Source organism: Neovison vison, chromosome 12 (assembly GCF_020171115.1).
Source record: "Neovison vison isolate M4711 chromosome 12, ASM_NN_V1, whole genome shotgun sequence".
NCBI lineage: Eukaryota > Metazoa > Chordata > Mammalia > Carnivora > Mustelidae > Neogale > Neogale vison.
Genome location: NC_058102.1, coordinates 17,949,521 through 17,973,335, shown reverse-complemented (window position 1 = coordinate 17,973,335; position 23,815 = coordinate 17,949,521). Strand labels below are relative to the sequence as shown.

Genomic DNA, 23,815 nt, shown 5'->3' with positions numbered 1-23,815 from the left:
TTGCAACTTCTCTTGTTCTGTTACAGAAGACTTTTTTGGCAAGGAGGCAGAGTCTCCCTTTGAGGGCGGCCGCTCCAGGAAGCCTAACCCCTGGTACCCTGCACCGTGGGCGCTGGAGGCCACGTGGGGGCCACCTCTGCTGCTTACTGCCATGCGAGGCTATTATGGAGCGTGTGGACTCCTCCGTCCGCTTTCCGCGAGCTGCTGACTGTCGCACGGTGCTGTGCCCTGCGGTCCCCAGAGCACTGTCCGGGAATGGTCAGCCCGTTTTCCACGGAAGAGTCGAGAACAGTTTCAACACTACAGCAGCTAGAATTGAGAGATGGCATCAAGGGGTCTCACCTAGCCCGGAAACACGGACACCCGATCCAAGACCTTGGTAAACAAAAAGGCTCATGGCCGGGTTTCAGTCTGAAGCTTCCCACTCGGCCCAACAAGAAACGTGAAGACGGAACTGGTGGGCGGCTCGCTTCAGTCTTAACAACGTGGAAGGAGTCTCCATAAGGTAATAAATATCAAAAGGCATATTTGTATCTTTTCCAAAAGCAACGCTCGTCTGCACACAAGTCAACCCCATCACGTCCAGCCAGTTGGGGGCTGTCCCTGCTTCTGGCTCTTTCTGCAGTTGGGCCCCCGGTTACTTGGCATGGGCCTCCTGCAGGAGGGGGAGTCTGAAGGTGGGGGCCCCGTCCGACCAGGCGGGAAGTTCGTGCTGCAGCGGAGTCCTCCGCGGGTAGAACGTGTGGCTGACGTCATAGTTCAGCAGGCAGCTCAGAGACGCCATGTAGATGTCGGCAAAGCGTGACAGGCGCCTCAGGAAGTAGGTCGGGTTCTGGTCTGTGCGGAACAAGCTTCCAAACTGGGTGTTGAAGAAATTTTTGGTCATTTCTCTGAAGAAGCAAGAAAAGAGCAAAGCAACAGAAAATGATTCAGAAAAGTCTCTTTTTAAGTTAATGAACTCAGCATCGCCCTTTTATTTGTATAGGATTCACTGGAAAGGAAAATCAGCCTAGAACAGCCCAAGCTCTCTGTTCAGGAAAACAGTCTGCCCATCCACTCATCAAATGACTCTGACCACATTTCCCACTTAGGCCGGCTGGAGAGCAGCGGGGAAGGCTCCAGCTTCAACGGGGATGGTCCTCTAAAGAGACACATCGTTTTCCAATCCAAAACACAGGGGCAGGGGAAGGGCACACAGACAGATGCTGGATGTCCTCCATGTCCGAATCGCCCTCATCTCCTCATCTGCAGACCGGGATCGGGACCCCCTTTCTACAGGGTCATCATGAGAACGGAATATGAGAAGACAAGTTAAAGCAGATGAGACACCCTAAAGTACTGTGAGGTCTGGGAAATTAAGGATTATTTAGTAGTGAAGTAAATAAATCTCCGTTATCCAATACCCAGCTCCACGCACCTCACTGCCTCTCCGTGGCCCAGGGGACAGCTTTTGCCAAGGCTGCTCACCCCTTCCCCGGGCTCTAACCCCTGGAGGTGTGCCTCTGTGTGGAAACCAACACCCCATCTCTCTCTCTCTCTCTCTCTCTCTTTCACACACACACACACATACACACACATACACACACACACACACAAACACAGGACACATGCACCATCTGACGACTGGGATCCCTCCACTCAGAACAGTCCAGCAAAATGGATAAAGACCACTTGACTATTAATACACCAGTCACAAACACAGCAGGAAATGTAACCACATCCACAACCGTGCAACACAAGCCACTAGCTGGTAGCAGCCGTCTGTCCAGTAGATGGGGACGGCAGATGCCATGACAACCAGAGTAGAAAATTTTAAAAACTCCATTAGGTCTGCAAGCAGAGCAACATAAATGGTTTTTACAGTTTTCGTGAAAAACCTCATTAAGACGTGAGGTTGCAGGAGACTGACAACCCAAATAGGTGAAGCGGCTCTTTCATCAGACGATCTGCGATTCCTGGGGTAGCACCTGGGTCTGGCCTTTGGGGACAAGAGGCCTGGAGTCCAATCACACCATATGCCTCCCCTCATCCTCTCATGCCATATTTTTATACCAACAATAGATTAAGAACCAAATCAAAATGAGCCCCAGGCAGCTGACACCAAGAGGACTGAATTCAATGTGGCTGTGGCCTCTGCAGCCCCCAGGGAGGACACTGGCACCGCTCCACGCCACTCCCCCCAAGCAGCCTGTCCACGGCTCAGCGGCCAGAACCCAGGCAGTGACCACTCCTTCCAAAGCCTAGAGACGGTCACGCCCAGCAAAAGGGGAGGTCACGAGCAAGAGCAGAAACGGCCATATAAACAGTGTCTGTACACACGGCATCCTTCTTAAGGAAGCACGACTGTCCACGGGCCTCTTCTGAACAACTGTTCCCTTAAGATGCCACCTGCCAACCTTCTCAGACAGCAGGTGGGCTGTGCCCACCAGTAAACATTCTGATACTGAGATGTTTACACGTGCTCACATACCCCAATGACAAAGAAGCAGCTAGGCAGTAGGAGCCCTGTGAATTCATGGTGGTTCCGAGCCCGCCCCCCAAGCCATCCCAGGAGCCACACTGGGCTGCGGGCTGCCAGCTGCCAGCATGAGCTACAACTGGGTCACCAGCTGCGCAGATGGGCAGGTCAAGTGGGCAGGGAAGAGGGATGGGAAGGGACAGCTCCTTCAACCCCGGTGTTCAAAGGCAAGGGCTAGAGGTTTGAGAAAGGTCACTGCTGCCTCAAAGAAATGTCGCATGGCCCCCGCTAATGGCAGCCACGGCTTTGTTGTGGCTACAACAACGGCCATGGTCCCATTCACACCAGGCAGCTAAAAAAGGAGGCTGCCTCGGACCAGCATTGGGGACGGCGTGCGGGCTGAGTGGGGATCAGGCAGGGTGGCGGGCTCGCTGCCTTCCAAATGGGCCCCTCTTACCTCATTTCCTTTCTTTCCTTTTTCCACTCCTGCAAAACCAGCTGTGACTCAGGGTCTCTGTGAACCTACAGGACACAAGCAAATCTCTGAGGTTTCTCTAGTGGCAAATAAGCTCATGGGGTTATGAGAATTTAAGGGGCAACTCTTCTTGGAAGAATTTTATTCCTTGACATCAAAGACATAGGCACTTGCTTAAAATACCACACTTTCAGATTCCTGGCTGCATTCTTGCCTTCTTCACCAAAACAAAAATTTTAAATCTCCAACACTAGAAACATGATTTAACAAACAGAGATGGGACATTATAAGCCTATTAAACAAGGCTGGGTCTATTACAGTATTAGTGAAGGCTACGTATAAACACGATGCATATACATCCATGTAAAACATGTGTGTTACATGTGTGCAGTGTGTCCTCTACACGTGTGTACCACATATGCAAACATCCACTGACCACACACCCCCATTACACATATCACAGATGAGTACAAACATAAAATCAGCAGGTAGGTGGACTTAGCAGGTGTAACAGTACATCTCTAATTACAAGCATGTCAAAATAGGGGCATGTATGTGGCAATGAACATTTTGGCAATGGAAATTTTTCCTTAATTTGTGCAAGGAAAGTAGGATTATTAATAGTTTTAGTGTTTTCCCTTGAGGTGATATTATCCTTTCGGAAGTGTTCAAGGGAAAATAAATAACTGTTCTGTGAAAGACAGGAAGGTAGAGCACCTCAACCAGAGGGAAAAAGCAGAGACTTTTCTAGCTGGGCTGAAATGTGAGCAAAAGGCAAGAAGAGAAGGACAACTGCCCACAACCTAACAAACGGAATCTCACAGGTGTCATGTCGTTGAGCAGTAACGTCCCCGCCAGGGTCAGAGGCTCATGTGACCATGGACGACAGGTGGGGCTCCCTGCAATTCATGCTCACATGGGCAGCCTTAGAGCCTGGAGGAAAATACCAAACAAGCAGGCCATTTGCTTCCCACGTGGGAACCAAGGCCCTCCGTTTACTGCCTCTGCCCAGCTCAACAGCTTGACTGGCAGTCACCTGCTAAAGGCCTCTGCCACTCGCACGAAACCCGTGTGGATTGAGCTTATGATCTGGATGGCTCCCACCCCCCGCCCACACTGCCTGTACCAGTGGGAGGCAGCTGCCACTGGACGACCACTGGCTGTTACTTCCGGAGCACCGGAAGACTGCCTCAACACTTCCGGAGGTGCTGACAGAGGCTCTGTAAACATGATTTTAATTAGTTTTCACATTTTATTCAAGAAACTACTCACTCTAGCATTTAGGATCAACAAAATATGCGACTAGATCAGAAGAGGTAAAATGTGTAATTTCTATACACACGTGCACACGCAAACATATCTGTACAGCACACCTATGTGCCCAGCATTGTGCTTGATGCTGAAGATACAAGAGAGGACAAGACAGAGGCCCCCTTGGAGGGTACGCCTAGGTAAACAGACCGTGATAAAACCACAAAATACCACAAGAGTGAGGGGTCAGTCTGTGAGCAGGAACGCCCCAGCTCTGCCCACACACCCTTCTCAGCCCATGAACTGGGCACTTCGTCCCTGTCTAAGCAGGAGGGAGAGACGTCTTCTCCCTTACTCTGCCCATAAATGCAGGATGGGAGAATGCTCTGGTGACGGGCATAAGGATTACCAAAGTGAATCTCCCCGTGCTCTCTTTCTGAAACTTAGCTGCCACAGGGCATGAGAATCCTCCTCTCCACTCCTGTCCCCCACCCCAGGGCCAGCTCTGCAGACCGGAAGGGCAACCTCAGGTCCCCCAGCTCAAGGCACATTCCCCAGCTCTTCCAGAGATGGAGCAGGCATCACGTGCCCCACTCTGCCCTCCTGGGAACCTTTCTCCACCGCTTGCCATCACTGTCAGATCCTCAGCCTCCTCCCCTGGCGCCCACCCCCCATCAGCTTTTGTACATGCTCAAGTCTCTTCTGTTTTTTTTGTTTTTTGTTTTTTTTAAAAGGCTATTTTTCCTTGAGGCACCTCTTTCTCCAGCTTTTCAGTAAGTCGCAGGTGTCTGAAATCTACTTTAAACTGCTTCAGAAGAAGTGTGTGCTCATTAGTGATAACTAATCTTTAAGTGAAACTATGCACGCCCAGGTGGGCCGTTAACATCAGTGAAGACTCACCAGAAGCCCACACGAGAGGCCGAGAGGCCGCTCCCATCTTTGGCCCCAGTCGTTAATTAGCATAATCAGCTCCACAGGAGCAACAAGGGAACTCACACTCCACCAGCGCACCAGCCCTCCCGCCCCGTGTGAGTGCGGCCCTACAGTCCAGCCGCCCCCAACCTCTACCAGGGGAGGCCACATCCCACCACCACCCGTTTTTCCCATCGGCTTCCGTGCTGAAGAGTAAGTTCCTTTCTAAATGGTTGGGGGTGTGGGAATCAAAAGGAGAACAATTTTATGACACACACAAATGATAGGACATTCACATCTCAGTGTCCATCAAGAAAGCCACAGGGACACAACCGCGCCCCGTCGTTCCCACATGGTCCGCACTGTCCCGGGCTGCTCTCGGCTGCAAGCACAGCTGAGCAGCAGTGACAGACGGCTTGGCCCACGCAGCACGACACACTGACTGACCTGGCCCTTTGCAGAAATCGGCCAACCCCGGAGCTAAATGTGGTTGTGACACGAGAACCCGGGAAGGCTCTCTACCACGTCAACCAGCACTGCCACCAACCACCACGTCCTTTTGGACTCTATTTCGAGGCTAGTTAAACCAAATTATCTTTTTTCTTTACAGCTACTCTCTCAAAGCCAAAATGATATACTTATATTTAATTCATCACACTTGGCCCCCAACGACACTCTGCTGGCTTCACAAATTAAAAAATCAAACCCAACCCCCGGGGATGTTTTTCTCTTCAGCAAAGAGCCCAAATAAAGGACTACATTTTTGAAAATTACCCCTAAAGGGGAGGGTCTAGAAGTATGTGGCAGAAAGTCACTGGGAATATTTAGCTTTTCAGGTGAACGTGGCGGCAGCAGGGCGGATGGAAGGAGAAGAGGAAGAACATGAGAAAGGACACTCATCTGGATTTTTTTTTCATTATCTGCCCTATTTCTCTCTATCCTCATGACGCTAACCGGACAGAAAGCTGTGCAAAGAGTTAGAGCCTGGGGTGAGAGTGAGGAAGGCTCTAGAGCCAGACTGCCCAGTCCCACCCCAGCACCATCAGCCGTTACTTGCCAAGTTACTCTCCTCCTCCTCTGTGCCCCAGGTGCTTCACCTATAAAGTGGGAGTGTTAGTATCTACTTCAAAGAGTTGTTCTGAGAAAAAAATGAACATAAAGCCTGGAACAGTGTCTCCAGTATGGTACCTAGAACATGGCGTCTAGGGCATCACGTCTAGAACATGCGTCCTACAGTGTTGTGTCTGGAGTGTGATTCTAGAACGCGGTGTCTAGAACATTTCCAAATAGCTTGGTTCAGCTGTTCACGAACTCCGGAACTCAGGATAAGTTATCTGTCCTTCAGACTCAATTCCCTCTCCTGTAAAATGGGATTGGCAATGTGAATGGTAACTCTCTCTTCTTCCTTCCCCCACCTTATGTCTTATATAATTACTTCCAAAGTCAGAGAAATATTTTCAGCACTTCCATTCTCTAAAACACAAACTCCTTAATCATCAAACTTTTTATACAGGTCAGAGAACAGAAAACAAAATAATTATCCTCAGAGCTAAAATGTGGGGCACCTGGGTGGCTCAGTTGGTCAAGCATCCAACCGTTGGTTTTGGCTCAGGTCATGATCTCAGGGTGGTGAGATCAAGTACTGCATTGCAGGGGTGGGGAGAGGTGTGGGGGGCGGTGGGGAGGGGTGTGGGGGCAGTAGGGAGGCATGTGGGGGGCGGCAGGGAGGTTTACACTTGAAGGGGGAATCGGCTTGAAGATTCTCTCCCTCCGCCATCCCCCACTCTCAAACATGTGCCTGTGCGCACCCACACACTCTCTAAAATAATCAATTAATAATTTAAAAATTTTTTAAATAAATTTAAAATTTTTTAAAATAAAATTTAGTGACACCATCCACATGCAGACCATGTCTATGTCTGTCAGGCTGCCGCACGACAGAGGGAGGGCCGCGCTGCCACAGCTAAGGAGAACTCTAACCCTAAGAGCAGGGAAGCACTCTGATGTCGTGCTCAAAGGCTCGGACTTGGACATCACATGTGCCTTAAGTTCAAGTTCTTGCTTTGTCATTTTACAATCTCAGACACGCTGCCTGACTTCTCAAACACCCATTTTTCTTATTCTAAGTGGAAAAACTGTACCTGCCTGCAAAGGACAGCCAGGACTACTGATGACTCGTGTGTGCAGAATAAGCACTCCACGCAGCGTCTGGCATGTGAAAAGTAACTATTATTATTGTCTGATCTATGTACACACTTGAAGCTACATTAACCCAGAATTGATGCCTTTTATTTTTAGAAAAGCACCTCACAGACAAGCATAGTCAGGGACGCATCACAATCCTCATCACAGACCAGCCAAGAACCAACGTGGGCAGAGCCCACTGGAAGCAAGGCCTGGGGGACGTGCAAGGTCCCATGCTCCGGAATGTGTGGGCCCCGGAGCGAGGGCCTGGCCGGCCGCTTCTCAGAGTTCTGCCTGAGCTCACTGCCAGCTGCCTCGATGTGGGCTGCCAGCTGGGCCGGGCAAGGCAGTCCCCTGCCCATTCCCAAAGTGGGCTGGCAGGCCGTGGGCCACAGGCTGTGGCCAGAAGCTACAGGTGTGTTAGCCAAGAGAGTGGGCAGCGTGCTCCTTATCCTAAAAAAGCACTCACGCTGGGAAGGCTGCAGGCCAGGTCAGCTGAACCAAGCAGGAAGCAAGGTGTCTCAGGAGAAGGGGGAGTGGGTCATAGCGACAAGTTAGGGATAGCTTCCGTGGGTCAGAAAAATCACCAAAAACAACAGTCCTCACTGAAGTCTGAAACTGGCTACATAACTTACACAAAGGAGAAACTGCCACTGAAATCCACTGAGCCAGGAAATTTTAAGTATTATGTTCAAAATCAAGTGGAGGCTATATGCAGAGACACTGATTTCTGCTTTGAGACCCTCTCCAGCAAGCTGTGATGCCCAGCCTGAGGGGTTCATTCCACAGGACCCTGCATTTTGCAGATGGGGAAACTGAGGCCCAGGATGGGGAAGTCCCACAGCAGCAGGCCCAAGGCAGAAGCAGGACTGGTCCCACACATCAGCAGAGGTTCTCGAATCCCACTATCCCACAGGATGTCTCCCAAGAGAGCTTTAGTGGGGAAGCAAGGACACAGGATTTCCAATGACAGAGGAATCCACATAGACCCCCGCGTTTACAGAGCCCCACAAAGCTCTTCTCCTTAATGAATTTGCGGGGCACTTTTAAAGATGCCTTCACTCTCTTGGGGGCAAAACAGCCCCAGGAGTTATTCTGCAGGATGCCTTACACCTCATGCTTTATAACCACAGTTAAAAGAAAATATTTGAAATAACTTTGATTAGAGGATTAGAGGATTTTCTTTAACTTCAGACTTTAAGAAAAAGGAGGAGAGAGAGAAAAAAATCCCAAACCTGCATCTGCTCCAATAACCCGGTCAGGGTCTGCAGCCAGGTCATGGTTTGAATGTACTGCTCCGTGTTCATGATCCTGAGCTCGGACCTCAGCTCCGGGATAATCGCACCAGTTCGCCAGCCGTGCTTCAGGGTCAAATCCTGATCGCAAAGATCACCAAAAGTCAACACTCCTCTCGAAAGAATTTAAACCATTCCGTTCCCTTTCCCAGACCCAGACGCAACAGGCGTGCACTGAATTCCTTTTTCATTGCAATGCCTAGTTATTAACCAAGCCAAATTTAGTCAATTACATGTAATTAAGCCAAGTCAGCCCCAGGCTTTGACCATAACACCCAAAGAGAGTTTCTGTTCTGGAAATAATGGCTGTGAATCAAGTCCCCGCAGAAACACAGGGTCTGAAATCATTAACCATGGTCTGTAGAACAACAGTTAGGTCAGGGGCAGAACAAGAGGCTCCACTGAAATGCCACTGGAGGTCTTCATTCAATTCGTCCACAGACCACTGGGGAGCACCCACTGTGTGCTGGGCCTGGTGGGTTATGAGGAATTATAAAATCTGAGGCTTGGCATGATCCCACAACACAGACATACATGATCGCATTTCTCATGCCAGATACAGTGAACTCATGATTTGACAATTAAGCCAAAGTATCTGTCAACAAATATATCCTAGGAAATCTAAGCTATACAATCAGCATACTAAATGGTCATTCGTTTTCTCATTTGGCAAATATTTATCCAACTACTAAGTGCCCTGTTCTAGACAATGAGGATAAAACAATGAACAAAAACTGATAAAACTCTGACCTCATGGGAAATACAAGCAAAAAATAAACCAAAGTATGTACAAAGGCAGGTGGTGATAAATACAATGGTCAAAAATCAAGCAGAATAAGAAGGAAAAAAGTTATCATCGCATACAAAGTGGTTAGGAAAACAAGGCCAATAAAGGGATGTTTGAGAAGAGATCAGAAGGGAAGGAGAGTGAAAGTGTGAGTTATGCGGGAGGAGAACAATTCAGGCTGGGAAAACAGTAAGTGCAAAGGCCCTGGGGCAGGAACATGCTGGGGTTGGGGGTGTGGAGGTAGAGTTGTAAAGGAACAGCCAGGCAGGGAGCCTAAAGCTGAGTAGGAGAGGGCAGAGGCAGGTTCTGCCTTCAGAGAGGAGGGCTTTAGAAGGACAGATCAAGCAGGGCCTCATAGGAAACAGTAGGAAATCGGGCTTTTATTCTGAAGAATAAAGGAAAGCTTTGAGGTTTTAAGGAATAAAATGCTATAAGGTTTAAAATCTTCAGAGTTCACTGGCTACTCACCTAAAGCCAGAATCCCTGCTCCTTAAGTGCTAAGGATATTGCCTACTTTCTTCACCTATTGAATTTCTTTAAATCTTTCAGCATTTCTCCTCCTATAGTACATGAAAACCTACAGCATAACCTTTTAAATACTCCCAACGGTGGCAAACTTTTGAAGGTAGCTTTTATTTCTGAAAATAAGTAAAAAGTCACCTGGAACATTTCTAAGAGTAAAGCATATGATAATAAATTACTAATAATAAAACTGATTCTCTCCTGTGCCTCAACCTGGCTCTCAAATCTATTCTTAAAGGGACACCCAAATGTGTGTTGACAAAGAGCAACATTAGAAGTACCTACATTCCCAAGGTGACTCCCCTGAAGGATAATGTGCTTTGCCACATAATTTCTGACATGTTAATTCTGACATGTTAATGAACTGATCTTTTATAACAGTGGTTTTCAAACTCTGTTGAACTCTGTTTCAAACTCTATATGCTCCAAGAGACTTTATTTACTAATTTATTTATTATCTCTACACCCACTGCAGGGCTCAAACCTACAGCCCCAAGATCAAGAGTCACATGCTTCACCAACTGAGCCAGACAGGCATCTCTCCAAGAGACTCATCATAGATCTAAGGAAACACATAGATTGAAAGGTTTAAAAAGATATTAGTAACCAAAAGAGAGCAGGGGTGCTATGCTAATATCAGACAAAATAGACCTTAAATCAAAAACTGTCACAAGACACAAGGAATGAAAATTATATAATGACAAAGGGTCAATTGTTATAACAATTATAACCATATATGCACCAAACATCAGAGTGCCACAATCTATGAAGCAGATATGAACAGAACTGAAGGAAAAAACAGCTCTGTGGTAACAGCAGAAGACTTCAATAGTCCACTCCTATAACAGAAAAATGACCAAACAAAAGACAACAAGTCAGGAAATATAGGACTTGAACAACACTGAAGACCAACGAGAACTCACAGACATATGCAGAACATGCCACCCAACAAAAGCAGAATGCACATTTTTCTCCATGCACTTGAAATAGTCGCCAGGACAGAACTTATGTTAGGTCCCAAAACAAGTTGTAATAAGTTTTAAAATCATACAGAGTATCTTTATTGATCACAAGCAGTGAAGCTAGAAATCAACAGAGGGAAAAACTAAGAAGTTCACAAAAATATGGAAATAAAGAACACCCTCTTAAACAAACAACAAGTCAGGGAAATCATAAGAGAAATGAGAAAATACCCTGTGCCAAATTTAAACACAAATGCACATGTGACATAATGAAACCTATGGGATGCAGCAAATGCAGTACTCAGAGGGAAATTTATAGCCATACACTATATACACAGTATAGCCATAGCCATACATATGTGAAAAAAGAAATATCCCAAATTAACAACTTCACACCATAAGGAACTAGACAAAGACAAAAAGAAAACCCAGAACACTCATATTACTAAAATCAGAAATTTAAGTAGTGATAATACTACCAATTCTACGGAAATAAAAAGAATTGTAAAAGCTACAAACATCAACAACCTACAATACATCAACAACCTGAATAAACTAGATGACATTCCCAGAAACATATAATCCACCAAGACTAACTCATGAAGAAATGCGAAAACCGAAAAGACCTCTAACTAGTAAGGTGACTGAATCAGAAATCAAAACCCTTCCAACAATGAAAAGCCCAGGACCAGATAGATGGTTTCACGGTGAATTCCTCCAAACAGTTAAAGAGGAATTAACACCAATCCTTCTCAAACTCTCCCAAAAACTGAAGAGGAGGGATCAATTCCTAACTTATTCTGAGGCAATTACTACCTTGATATCAAATTTCAGTGTGAAAAGCTGTTTAAAAAACAGATGGCCAAGCCCCACCAGATCTTCTGATCTAATGTGAGGTCTGAGAAACTGCATTTCTAATAAGTTTCCCAGGTGATACTGATGTCACACTTGAAGAAACTACTGCCTTGCGAGCACCTCTCATAATGCTAAGACCTGTACGTGTGTGTGTGTGTGTGTGTGTGTGTCCATGCGCGTTCACAGACCCACATACCTCAAGGGCAGCACACAGTTATCTCATCAAGGCCCAAAGACACCCCTCAGCAAGAGGCAAATGTCTGTGACACCATGTCACTCAGCGGAACATTCTGGTAGTGCCAACATCCTGAAGGTAGCACTTTATATTTCGACTTAACTTTTCACTTTTACCTACATTATCTTACTTCACTCTTCTCACAAATGAGGACATCGGGGCTTGGAGGCTGTGTGTAAGGTCACCCAGCTGAAAATAGTAGAGCTGGGATGGAAACCTGTCTTCCAGTTCTGAGCCCATGATTCCTTCCACTAGACCCTCAGCCTGCTGGACAGATGTGACCATGCAGGGGGCATGGAATGACCCAGCAAGAGTGTGTCCGCACACAGGCACTGGAATCACCCCTCCACCTCTGCCTCCAGCAGATGGTCTGAAGTCTGATGCCACCAGCCCGCGCTCACTGAGCAAACAGAATCGCACCGCACCAGGAGCCGGGCATGGCAGGAAATGTGACTGACTCAGCCTTGTTCCAATTATAGATTAAGTCATAATTCATGTCCTGCGATGTGGCTCTAGTTATGCCAGTGGGCATGAAATGCCTCACTTTCTCAGAATAGCTGTTTCCTGGAAATGCCAGTTTTTGAACTTGCAAAGAAGCCCTGACTAATGTTTATGAATTCTTCTTCGTCTGCCTCAGACGTTTTAATAAAAACGAAAAGACTGGCATTTATTTCTTACTACTACCTGAATGGAAAGATCTTTCTCATAAATCCTGAGTAAATTACTAATTTCTATCATTTCAAAAAAAATTTACTTTTTTACACCTCTGATCCATTCCATTCTGTAACAAATGACCCCCCCCCCAAAAAAGGCAACCTTGTCCTCATTTTATGAAAGCATAAAAATGGTCTTAAACAAGAGAAATTCCTTAGGAAGTGAGACTAACACATCTGACCCCCAGCAAAGAAAAGGGAAAAAGGCTCCTCACCGCCAGGTCACTGTATATGTGGTCACCAAAATACAACACTTTGGATCCTCTCCATCCAGTAAGCTTCAAAAATTCATATAGATTGCCCTGCAACAATAGAAAAAGAGAGATACTGTATCATCTGAGATAGAAACCTATAAACCCTGTGCCCCAAAATATCGATTTTATAAAACTTAGCAAAAGCTTTACTTTTATTTACAATTTTAAGTACCAAAACATAAAAGATAAAAACACCTTTGCATGAATTCTCTCAGACCTTTCTTCTAAGTCAAATGCACTTTGCAGAAATGATTCATATGGTACATACCTCTCTGTAATGATCTTTTTACACGGAACATTCTATAACCATGTCAGTAAATACTAATCTACCACTTCAGTAGCGAGAAATACTGTGGTTCCTTTTACCAATCCCCTAATGTTGGACATGTACTTTGTTATCTATTTTGTAACTCATGGCAAATATTCTTGTAGAAAAGTTTGAGCTATGTCCCAATAATTTCCTTGGTCTAACTTATTAGTAGTGAGATAGCAATATAAAAGCAAATCTCTCAACATCTGGAAAATAGACTTACTGCCCAATGCAGCAGTGTGTTACAAATCCACCAGGAACGTTTCAAGTTTTTTAACCATGCAGTATTTCATCTGTTTTATAAATACTTTCATGTGTTTTATAAATCTTACAGAAATATAAAAATTTTAAAGGATGAGATAAAACAAACTTCAGTAACACAAGGCTCAGTGATTCAATCACTTATTCAAACATTTGAAAGCTTCACTGATACTAAAATATATCAAAATTGTATACAAAACACAGCTCATCAGGAAATAATCACTAAATTAAGCTAATACACCATGTCAACATTTCTTCAAGAGAAATATCCAAGGTTTGGGATATTTTGGATATTGGTTGAAGAAATCAACATTTCTTCAAGAGAAATATCCAAGGTTTACTACTAACATCTTAAATTGTATACACTATGAAAGTAATTCTTTAATTGTTTTTAAAGCCTGTTCAATTCTGAGTTAATTTAGACATAACACACTGAAAATACACTGACTTAAATTTAAGTTTTGCTGCCAAGCTATAAATAGCTAATTCAAGGAGAACACTCAGAACTATGCCAGGCACACAGGAGGCCTCAACAAACACTGGCTGTTATTATAACTGACCACAAAGCAAAGGAACAAAAAGGAGAAATCAGTCACGAGGTACCTGCTTATAAATCTGGCCTTTCTGCAACTTGTGGATCTTGTCCCAGAGTAAGACACCTTTCTCGTTCACCTTGCGGAAAGGTCTAACAACAGAAAGGGAAACACTATGACCCGTGGGAACCGTGCAGGCTGTCTGCCTAGGAAACACTACACAGTTACTCAGTGGGAACGGAAAGGGACTGCACAAACCTGGAAAAGGCCTGGAGCCCAGACTCCACCACCACACCACCTGGCCCACTACAGACATCCCAAACTGTAGACCCCAGGATCCAAAAGGTATTTAGCAAGGAAAGAACTCCAGGGTCAGATAAATTTGGGGAACACTAGGCACTACTTATGTCCCTCTTAAAATTCCCTGAGGTCTCTAGAAAACCCTCCTGGGAGAGAAACTTTCAGATTTCCTAAAATGTATTTGATCACACAGAAAAAATCTGCTTCACAAACACAGCTTATGGAAATACCACCTTACTACACAGTGTCCCACTCGGTGCTTGAAATCCAGCCACTCTAGACACAAAACAGATCTGAGGATGAGACAAATCACTTTATCATGGAGAACGGGAGTAAGAATAAAGGCCTCCAGGAGTTCCCCTCTACTTGCTAGATGCTATGTGGCCTAATTCATGAATCATTTAATAAAGCCAATTAGAACTTTAATATTAAAAAGAAAAAAAAAGAACAAAAGTCCAAGGCATGTGGGGCCCGTCTGCCTTTTTTTAAGGTAACATTTATTTGGGGGCACCTGGGTGGCTCAGTTGGTTGAGTGACTGCCTTCGGCTCAGGTCATGGTCCCAGGGTCCTGGGATCAAGTCCCACATCGGGCTTCCAGCTCCATGGGGAGTCTGCTTCTCCCTCTGACCTCCCCTCTCATACTCTCTCACTCTGTCTCTCTTTCTCTCAAATAAATAAATACATAATCTTAAAAAAAAAAAAGACCCTTAAGGTAACATTTATTTGGATTGCTTTTCTGATCAGAAAAATGTAAACTGACTCCAAAAAATCTGGAAAATGCAGAATAGAATGAAGAAAAGGGAAATGACCCCTAATCCCAGTGCCCAGGTATAAACACCTAAGCTTTCAGTAGGTGTCTTTCAGTCTATAAAGACAACATCTGTTATTTTCCTCTTTTTTATGAACATAAATGAAGATCACTGTGTATACCGATTTGTATCTTTTTCTCTACTGTTGTGAGCAATCTCCCACGTGATTATAAATTCTTTCATATGTGTTTTTAACGTGCTCACTGCTTTTTTCCCAAATATATCTTTTTCCCTTTTTGAGAGAGAGAGCACAAGTGGGAACAAGAAGAGGGAAAAGGAGAGGGAGAATCCCAAGAAGGCTCCACACTCGGCATGGAGCCCGATGTGGGGCTTGATCCCACGACCCTGATCGTGAACTGAGCCAAAATCAAGAATCGGTTGCCCACCTGACTGAGCTACCCAGGCACCCCTCAGATACACCATTTTTAATGGCTGTATAATATTCCCTCCCATGGATATTCCTTTAGGTTGTCTCTGATCTTCATCACTATAAATAACAGGGATGAACGGAGGTGTTCCATGCATATAGAATAAAGACAAAATAAATGGGTGCAGGGTGCAGGGGGACGGCTTTTGGTAAAGAGGTCTATCCCACCGCTGAAAAACATTTTAGGGGCATCTGGGTAGATAAGTCGGTTAAGCATCTGCCTTGGGCTCAGGTCATGACCCCAGAGAACTGGGATCCGGTCCCACACATTACCTCAGGCTCCTAGCTAAGTAGGGAGTCTGCTTCTTGTTCTCCCTCAGTCCCTCCCCACTACTTGTGCTCGCTCACTCTCTCAAAATAAATAAAATCTTTTAAAAAATTTTAAAAATGTTTTTAAATGTTAAAAAAAGAAAAACATTTTAGGAACCCTGACACCGCCCCCCCCAACTATTAGTGCTAAGAGCACACCCTAGTCACCGTCATAACCCACAACTTCCCCACTCCTCTACTGCCCGTGGCAGGAACACACTACCTAAGTCTTGGTAGAGATCTACTCCATTTGGCACAAAACCTGTGTTGCAGTATTGCAAAATCCAGCTGTAATTTTAAGTGCACTACTGAGAGCTGCATGTACCAAAAGTGCCCAGCAGGTGGTTCATTGTTACTGTTGTTTCATTAAGCTTCACAGCACATCTGCATCAAGAGTCTAACTTCGGATGTAATTAATACTAAAAGTTTGCTTTTCTCATTGCTATCAATCTTTTTCTTAGAGCCCTGGGGCTGAAGTGGGAACCATCTCAATTGGTGTGAGCCAAGCCGACCACTGTGTGACCGCTGTGCACTAATCCCACGCACCCTGTAATCACTTGCCACAGAGTTCAAAATCAAAAGCTACAATGTCAGATGCATCTGATTTTCCAGACTTCACCAAGTCAGGGCAGCAAAGGGTGACAATCTAGTTCTCCCAGAAAGACAGATGCTCACCTCCGCTTATCATTAAAGAAGCTTGGCTTCTCGGCCTGAACGATGACCACATCAAACAGGTCCCTCCAGTCTTTTCCAACAATATACCTCATCCCTTTGTCCCTGAAACAACATGTCGGCCAGGTGAGTCTAATAAGAAAGGGATTCACTACTTTTGCAATGTTTTCTTTCAAATTTTCAACCGTGAAGATAAATAGGACACAAGACAAGACGTGAGCCAGGAGCCAGCAGGGACACCCACAACCACTTACACGAAACTACTGGGGCTGTTGGTGATGAGAAACATCTTCTTGCCGTGGTCGGCCAGCTTGGCCAGCACCGCGCGGGTCTGCTCGGCGTAGCAGATGTACTTCTCTGAGGGCAAGAGAAACGTTCACACACGGAGTCAGCGTCAAGGCGGGTCAGTCTGCAGGGGCTCCCTAAACGGGGCCTCTGGGTCCAGCGCGGCCGGGGCCATCAGGGGCGGAAAGGTCTCAAGCAAGCGTGGTCCAGGCTGGCCTAGCAGCGCCTGGAACCTCAGGGACCAGGACTCTGCCACCTCGGTCCATGGGAACATACTATGGACCTGCCTGCCACGGCCAGCGCCTGTCTTTCTGGGTCAGGATTAGGTCGAGTCCTGAGACAAAGGGGAGGGGGACGTCCGAGGCGCGAGGAAGCAAGGTCCTCACGCTGCACCGGCGGGAGGCGCTGAGCCCCGGGTCGCCACTGGGAATGAAAATGACAGCCGCTCGTGGCCCAGGAGAGGGATAGGCTGAGCCGGCCCTCGCAACGGTGCTGGCTACGTACCAATATCTGCTTCGATCGCGCTGTACATGATTCCTTTGATGTGCACGTCTCGAATTGAATCCTGTCAAGGGAGAGGTTTCTAATCAGTGGGACAGTCCGTGAGACAGCCTGAGTGACAAGAAAAGCGGCATTTGGGACGATGTCTGTCTTTAGAAGCCTGGCCGGCTGAACACCAGATGAAATCTCAGTGCTGGGCCATTTCACACGGGCAGCCAACGCTTAGGTTTCCATGGTGACAGCGGCAGTTTGCAGCAGGGTCACGGAGGAGGGAGGTAACTTGTGAGAACAATTCTGAATAAAATTCCACAGGGTAAATGGCAATTTCTAGGCAGTCTCACGAACTGATGACTATGGGGCATCTGGACAAGGGGAATTATGGCTCTTTATCCGTGCGCCCTCCCTAGACCCCAAGAGCAGGTTCTCTCCTCCAGAGAAAGAGGCCGAGACCAATGACAGCTCTTCTTCCATTCAGTGAGGTGAGGAGTGGTCAGCGAGATGCTGACTCGGGCGGAGATGTGGTGCGGCTGACAGACGGGGCAGAGGAGGCCATGAGCCCCTCACTGGCCACGGGCTACAACAGCCCGATACCTGGCAGGGGCCGGAGCACAGCGCCGCTCGCGGGGTGTGTCGGTGGACACTAAGCAGGTCCACCGCAGAGGTGGCTCTCCGGGAGGCACACGGAAACTTTCAGGGGGGGAAACAGCAGGGGATTGGGCTGCAGGCAAAACTGGACCAGCAGCCTTCAAAAACTGGTAGATTTCCACCAAGCGTGAGCACGACTACAACTCCACCTCAGGCACAGGCTTGTCTCAAACTCACATCGGGAGAAGCAGGGGTTCATAGAGCAAGCCAGAGCCAATCTTCCCGGCTGCAAATCTAGGCTCTACCACTTACTAGCTGTGTGACTCAGGGCAAGTGACTCAACCTCTCAGTGCCTTAATACCTTTATCTGTAAAATGGGAGGAATAATAGCACCTACCTCCAGACCTGGTTGTGAGAACTTAATTAGTTATATGCGTGAAGCTCTCTGAAAGCCAGAGCCAGGAATAGACCTAAATGCTCTCTGTTGGCGGCATCAAGTAAACAGCTCTCTTCATGACCGTGAGGGTCATATAACTACAAGTGGTTCTTTTATTTACTTTTTGATACTTAAAGATTCTTAAAGATACTTAATATCTTTGATGTTTTTGATATTTGATATATTTGATATTTTGATATTTTTAAAGATTCTTAAAGATAAAGCATTTGTGCACACAAAAAGGAGAATAGGAACTATTCAATTTTAGTTCAAATAATACCAGACTATTATTGAGGGGCGCTTGGTTGGCTCAGTGGGTTAAGCCGCTGCCTTCGGCTCAGGTCATGATCTCAAGGTCCTGGGATCAAGTCCCACATCGGGCTCTCTGCTCGGCGGGGAGCCTGCTTCCCTTCCTCTCTCTGTCTGCCTCTCTGTCTACTTGTGATCTCTCTCTGTCAAATAAATAAATAAAAATCTTAAAAAAAAAAAAATACCAGAGTATTACTGAGAAATGAGAATTAACCCACCATCTTCCCAAAACCCATGATTTAAATCAGTCGAAACTTAAAGTTAGTCATAAACATATAATAAACATTGCAGTACATAAATACAGATCTCTTAAAAATATAACTACTTAAATAATACATATTACATATATAAATATATACATAAAAATACACACTTATTAATATATACATGTATGTGATATACATGTGTATTATTAGTATAAATTAATACATGAACACATTTCTAAGTCCTGAAAAAAGTGCAGAGTTTAAAGAATATAAACACATGTGAACACAAATCAACATATACAAATATAAAGTTACACAAATGATGTGCATATATCTGCATGTAAGTTTCACAGCTGTCTATCCACCTCTCCAACTGGGTCTTCCCACAGCTTCTGCAGGGCCTGGGAAGGCCTGCATGGAACCTCCGTGTACAAGAGAAAAGCCTGCTCTGAGCAACAGCAGTTCCCAGGGCTGTAGCCTGTGTGTGAAGTCACCCCCTCCACAGGCGGGCTCGGGCTGGACCTCAGCCACCAGCCACCCCTCTGACCAGATGCACCGGGGATGGCTTCGGTCAGCAAGAATTAGAAATCCCGATAGCAATATGAGCGCTTTCTTCCTTTAACACAAAGTTACACTGACTTCCAATTGTCCTGATGTAAGATTGTTCTTAACAATTTTCATGGTAAAACCATAAATAAAAGAGATCCCAGGCAAATGCCCAGCCCAAGGAGGCTAACGATGCTGTCCCTTCTGCTAAAACCCTCTGTGAGATGGGGCACCACTGCCTCTCACCTTTACGTCTTTGTACAGATGCACAGGCTCATAGTCAATGTTGTTCTTGAGGAAGTATTCGTTCACACAGGACAGGAGGGACATCTCTGGCAGGGAGAAGATGTCCATGAACTGCTTCATGGTGTTTCCATGAGAACTCTGCAGGCAGGGTGGACAGAGTCAGAAACGGAGGCCAACACCACAGAAGAACCAGACGGGACATCTCCCCGGGGGGGTTCTGGTCATCAACATCTGGATCCCGCACCCCAAGGACAGTTCTAATAATAGCAAAGTAGAAGCGTTCACCTTATTTCTCATCGTTCCCCACAGAGCTGACATCGTACTCTTAAGCATAACCGGGAAATCCAAGGCAATGCTCTGATTTTCCCCCCAAAAAATCTAATCACTCTCACATTCCTGTAAGTTCTAACTTCCAGCTCACACTCTCTTGTCAAACCCAGAGGGAAGCCGTCAAATAGACTACTGCCCAAGGAATGGCACAGAAAACCATGTAGCTCTCCTGAACGTGAGTGCCCCCACACAGCTATGTGTGAGCCTGCGAAAGAGCCTTTCTCTGAATGCCTGCAGTTAGTAACCCCAAGTTTACCAGACTGGGCAGCTTCTGTTGCATTTTGACAGTGTAAATAAGAGTGCTCCTAATAAGATGTGCGAAAATTCAGAAAGCAAAGAGAACCAAAAAAGTCAGAGAAACAGAATCTTCCTTCAAGGCCAGGGTGACCTGCTGTCCTCAATCTCAGGGAAGGCAACTACAGCTGCCCTGACTTCATCTATAAAGTGGCGACATCCCTTGGGGTAGGGGGCTGTAGACAGGGGCCGGTGCAAGGAAGGTATTAAGAATCATCATCAGGTAGGAAGGAAAGAGCTAAGAAAGGGGAATCATGAGGGGCCTAGGAGAGATGCCACCATACCAGCCTCTCAAATCCTGGGCCCAAAGTCCCTTGTCAGTTCCACAGAGGCGCTCAGAGAGATTCTAAGTTTACCAGGCCATGTCTGCTGACAGACTGCTTTAAATAAATAATCTCTCATTACCTTTCCATAAAAGTCGCTCATCTGTTCCAGAGGCACGTGGGACCCCTCGTACATTTCAATGACTTCTTCATCGGGGACAACACTGAGGCCTCTGGAAAAATCACAGGCAGTGCAGTTAGACTCAACTAGCAAGAGCAGTGACTTTCAGACCTCGGGCAACTGCTGGGATTTTTCAGCCCAGGTGCAAGATGTCACTGTCACGAGGAGGCGAGATGTGCCACAGGTAATGGCTACAAGTAACAGGCAAGAAGGTGCTGCTGCCACTACCACCACCAGGATTCCGTGGGTAACAAGAGCAGGAAAAATAACACCTACTAGGGATGCCAGGTGTGAACTCCACACAGTCATTCACTTACTTCTCAGCAATCCTAGGGGGGAAGCACTAACATCTTCCCATTTCCCAGCAGAGGCAACTGAGGCCCAGAAAGGTCACGTATCTTACAAAGGTCACCAAAGTGGTGGGACAGGACCAGACCCCAGGCTTTCTGGCTCTAGGGGCCCAGGCTCTTCAACCACTGATGTCACACTGCCCAACTCAACAAAGTACATGGCCTCCCTTTGCTTTGGGGGTAGGGTTTGCTTTGGGGTGGGTCGGGTCTATGTTTCCATTTTTGTTTTAATACATCAGGGAGAGAAAAGCTAGCTTTATCTCTATCATCCATCTACCATCCTTCTACCAGAGGTGGGTAAAACCATGCATGAGGCTCGGGTGGACTAAACCCCAAGACACAGGCAGGAAGCCTGGGAGCCACCTCCGGGAGGGATGACCCCAAAGGCTATGTGACAGTCCAGGCCAGTTTCTTCACCTATTAAAAAGCCAGGGTAACATCTGCCCTCTGCCTGCGTCCGGAAGCCGCGGGAGAATCTGCAAATGAATCCAGCTCCTCCAGGAAGGGAAAGATAAATTCTGGGGGCAGAGCGACCCTGCCACCGGTGCTGTGAGCAGGTGCCCCTTGCTGGGGACCGAAAGCTCTCACGTCTCCTCACCTGGCACTGCCCACTCCAGAGCGTCACGGAGAAAAACGTCTGTTCCCAGCTGCTTCTCTAGGGAAGGTGCTTGAGAAACAAGACATCCGTGGCAAGGAGGTCACAGAAGGAATGACGGAAAGTCCACCCAGCACCCAGACAGGGAGGACGAATGACGCACTGCGGGTCTAACGCGAACCGGCTGCTCATCTTATAAAATCACCAGGAGGGCATTAAAATACACACAAAATGTAATTTATACTTGATATGTAAGTAGAATGAAAATATAATTTCAGCCTCCTTCTGTTCTCCGCCCTCCCACAACTTTCAAAAATACCCCCGGGGATTCATTAGTATTTTGCCCCTCCCCCCACCTTCATTAACTTGCTACAACTTCCAGCCTTTGAAAACAAAGGAGGCCTTGTACTTCCTGAACATTCTGGGCAGTGACCTTGGGGCAGAGCTCCTGCTCAGGTGTGCACCCGCCTGAGTCTCTGACACCTAGAAGGAAACTAGAAAAAGCAGAAGAACTCTGCTGGGTGAGTCATTTTCCTGCCCCCACACGAGGCCCTGCCCTAACCCCGGTTCACAGCCTCCCAGGCTGCCCCGGTCACGACTGAATGTCAACTCAAAAGCAGCAGTGAGGTGAGAGGGGAGAGGAGTCCGCTCCGGCAAGTGGGAACCCGCAGGAGGTGCGCGCACAGCTGCAGCAGCCCACGGGACCGGGCCCCAGGCTCTGGGCCACAGCCGGCCGCACCCCGATGCAGCCTCAACCAGTGCGAGGATCAAAACGCAAAGTACTTTACGTGGCCCCATGTGGCTGTAAGAAATACAAACATTAGGAGCACAGATCTGAAGAGTCTGCCCGGGGCTCAAACCCCAGCTTCCGTCATTAGTAGGAATAGTACCTGGACAAGCAATGAACCTCTTTGGGTCTCAACGTCATTTTTAAAATGGGGAACAAAAATTGTACCTGCCTCCGGGCATAACCGAGATTGGATGAGCTCCGATATACAGAGTATAGAGCTGGCACCAGCAAAGCCTTGCCGGGGTGCCTGCGCTGAGAACAAGCGTCGGCTTTCACAAGATCCCTAGTCAGAACTTAAATCGTGGGTACAAAATGGGGCTGTGGAGACAGCCAGTCTGCCTCCCCCTCTGCCCTGTGCCATTGGCTCCACAGCCCCCAACACAAAATCCAACCTGACAGAGGAGCTGGGGACCCACCTGACGGCAGGTGTCGGATGGGCAAGGCTGAGGAGGGGGCATTCTGCCCTGCCAAGAGCTCATCCGTACCGCTTTTCAGGGGAAGGCAGAGGCGGTGACATTCGGTGTGCCTCTCCTGCTCCAGGCACACCCTGGTCTACACGACAAGCCACCCCTGGGCCCACCAGAGCATCAGGCCAATTTTACAGGGGAGCAAACCAAGGCTTCAGGATGGTCAAGAAGCTGCTTGCATGGGAGCAGTGAGGCCAGGGCCCACGCTGAGGAAGTGCGACTCCAGAGCCCACGTGCGCACCCACGCTGCCTCAGTCCGCCTCAGCCCGCCACACCCCTCAGCACTGTGACCACAGTGACCTTCCCAGGACCTGACCACGAAGATTCCTTTTCCTTCCAGGGCCTCAGCTGGCTTCTCCCACCTAGCCCTGTCCATACTCCCTAACACGATGGCCAACTTACCTACAGAAGAAACAAGACAATTAGGAGCCATAGGACTGTGTGGTCTGAGAAGAGGAGGAACAGACCACGTTGGGCCGAGAAGAGGGTGAGGCCTCAGCCCCAGCCAGCCTTGAAGGAAGGATGGGGGAGATCTAAAGCAGCAGCAAGGAAGGAAGAGTGCGCCCTGGCGGAACGGCAGCAGGAGCAGATGGCAACCGGGAAAGGAGAGCTCAGAGGAGAGGAACAGATGTGCTGTGTACAACTGCCTCACACACGCTGAGACTGGCTGTAACTGCTGGAAAGAGACCGTCCCCTGCTCCTGTTGACCTCGGGCCAAGGGTGTTGCCAGGGGTCTCCGGCGGAGGGGCATGCCTGGAGCAAACCCAGAGGGAGAGAGCCAACAGATGGAAAGAGTTCTGGCAACATCGATTTGGCCCCTGGAACCAGACATGCCTGCAACAGGCACTGTCCCTTGGGCCGCACCACAGGTGAGCCACTGTTGTATTTCTGGTTAACCCAGTCTGAG

General features: G+C 47.3%; 1 protein-coding gene across 1 annotated transcript in view; it reads right to left on the bottom strand.

Moving 5' to 3' along the window:
* NT5DC3 (5'-nucleotidase domain containing 3) overlaps positions 1-23,815 on the bottom strand; it is a 59,230-nt gene continuing 35,415 nt past the window's right edge. Inside the window, exons 5-14 of the mRNA XM_044227008.1 lie at positions 20,668-20,758; positions 19,639-19,776; positions 17,314-17,374; positions 16,779-16,881; positions 16,528-16,629; positions 14,078-14,159; positions 12,865-12,951; positions 8,516-8,656; positions 2,916-2,980; positions 1-890 (exon numbers count right to left, since the gene is read on the bottom strand). Of these exons, the coding sequence (XP_044082943.1) occupies positions 638-890; positions 2,916-2,980; positions 8,516-8,656; positions 12,865-12,951; positions 14,078-14,159; positions 16,528-16,629; positions 16,779-16,881; positions 17,314-17,374; positions 19,639-19,776; positions 20,668-20,758 (1,123 nt within the window). The 3' untranslated portion in view covers positions 1-637. The remainder of the gene's footprint in view (positions 891-2,915; positions 2,981-8,515; positions 8,657-12,864; positions 12,952-14,077; positions 14,160-16,527; positions 16,630-16,778; positions 16,882-17,313; positions 17,375-19,638; positions 19,777-20,667; positions 20,759-23,815) is intronic.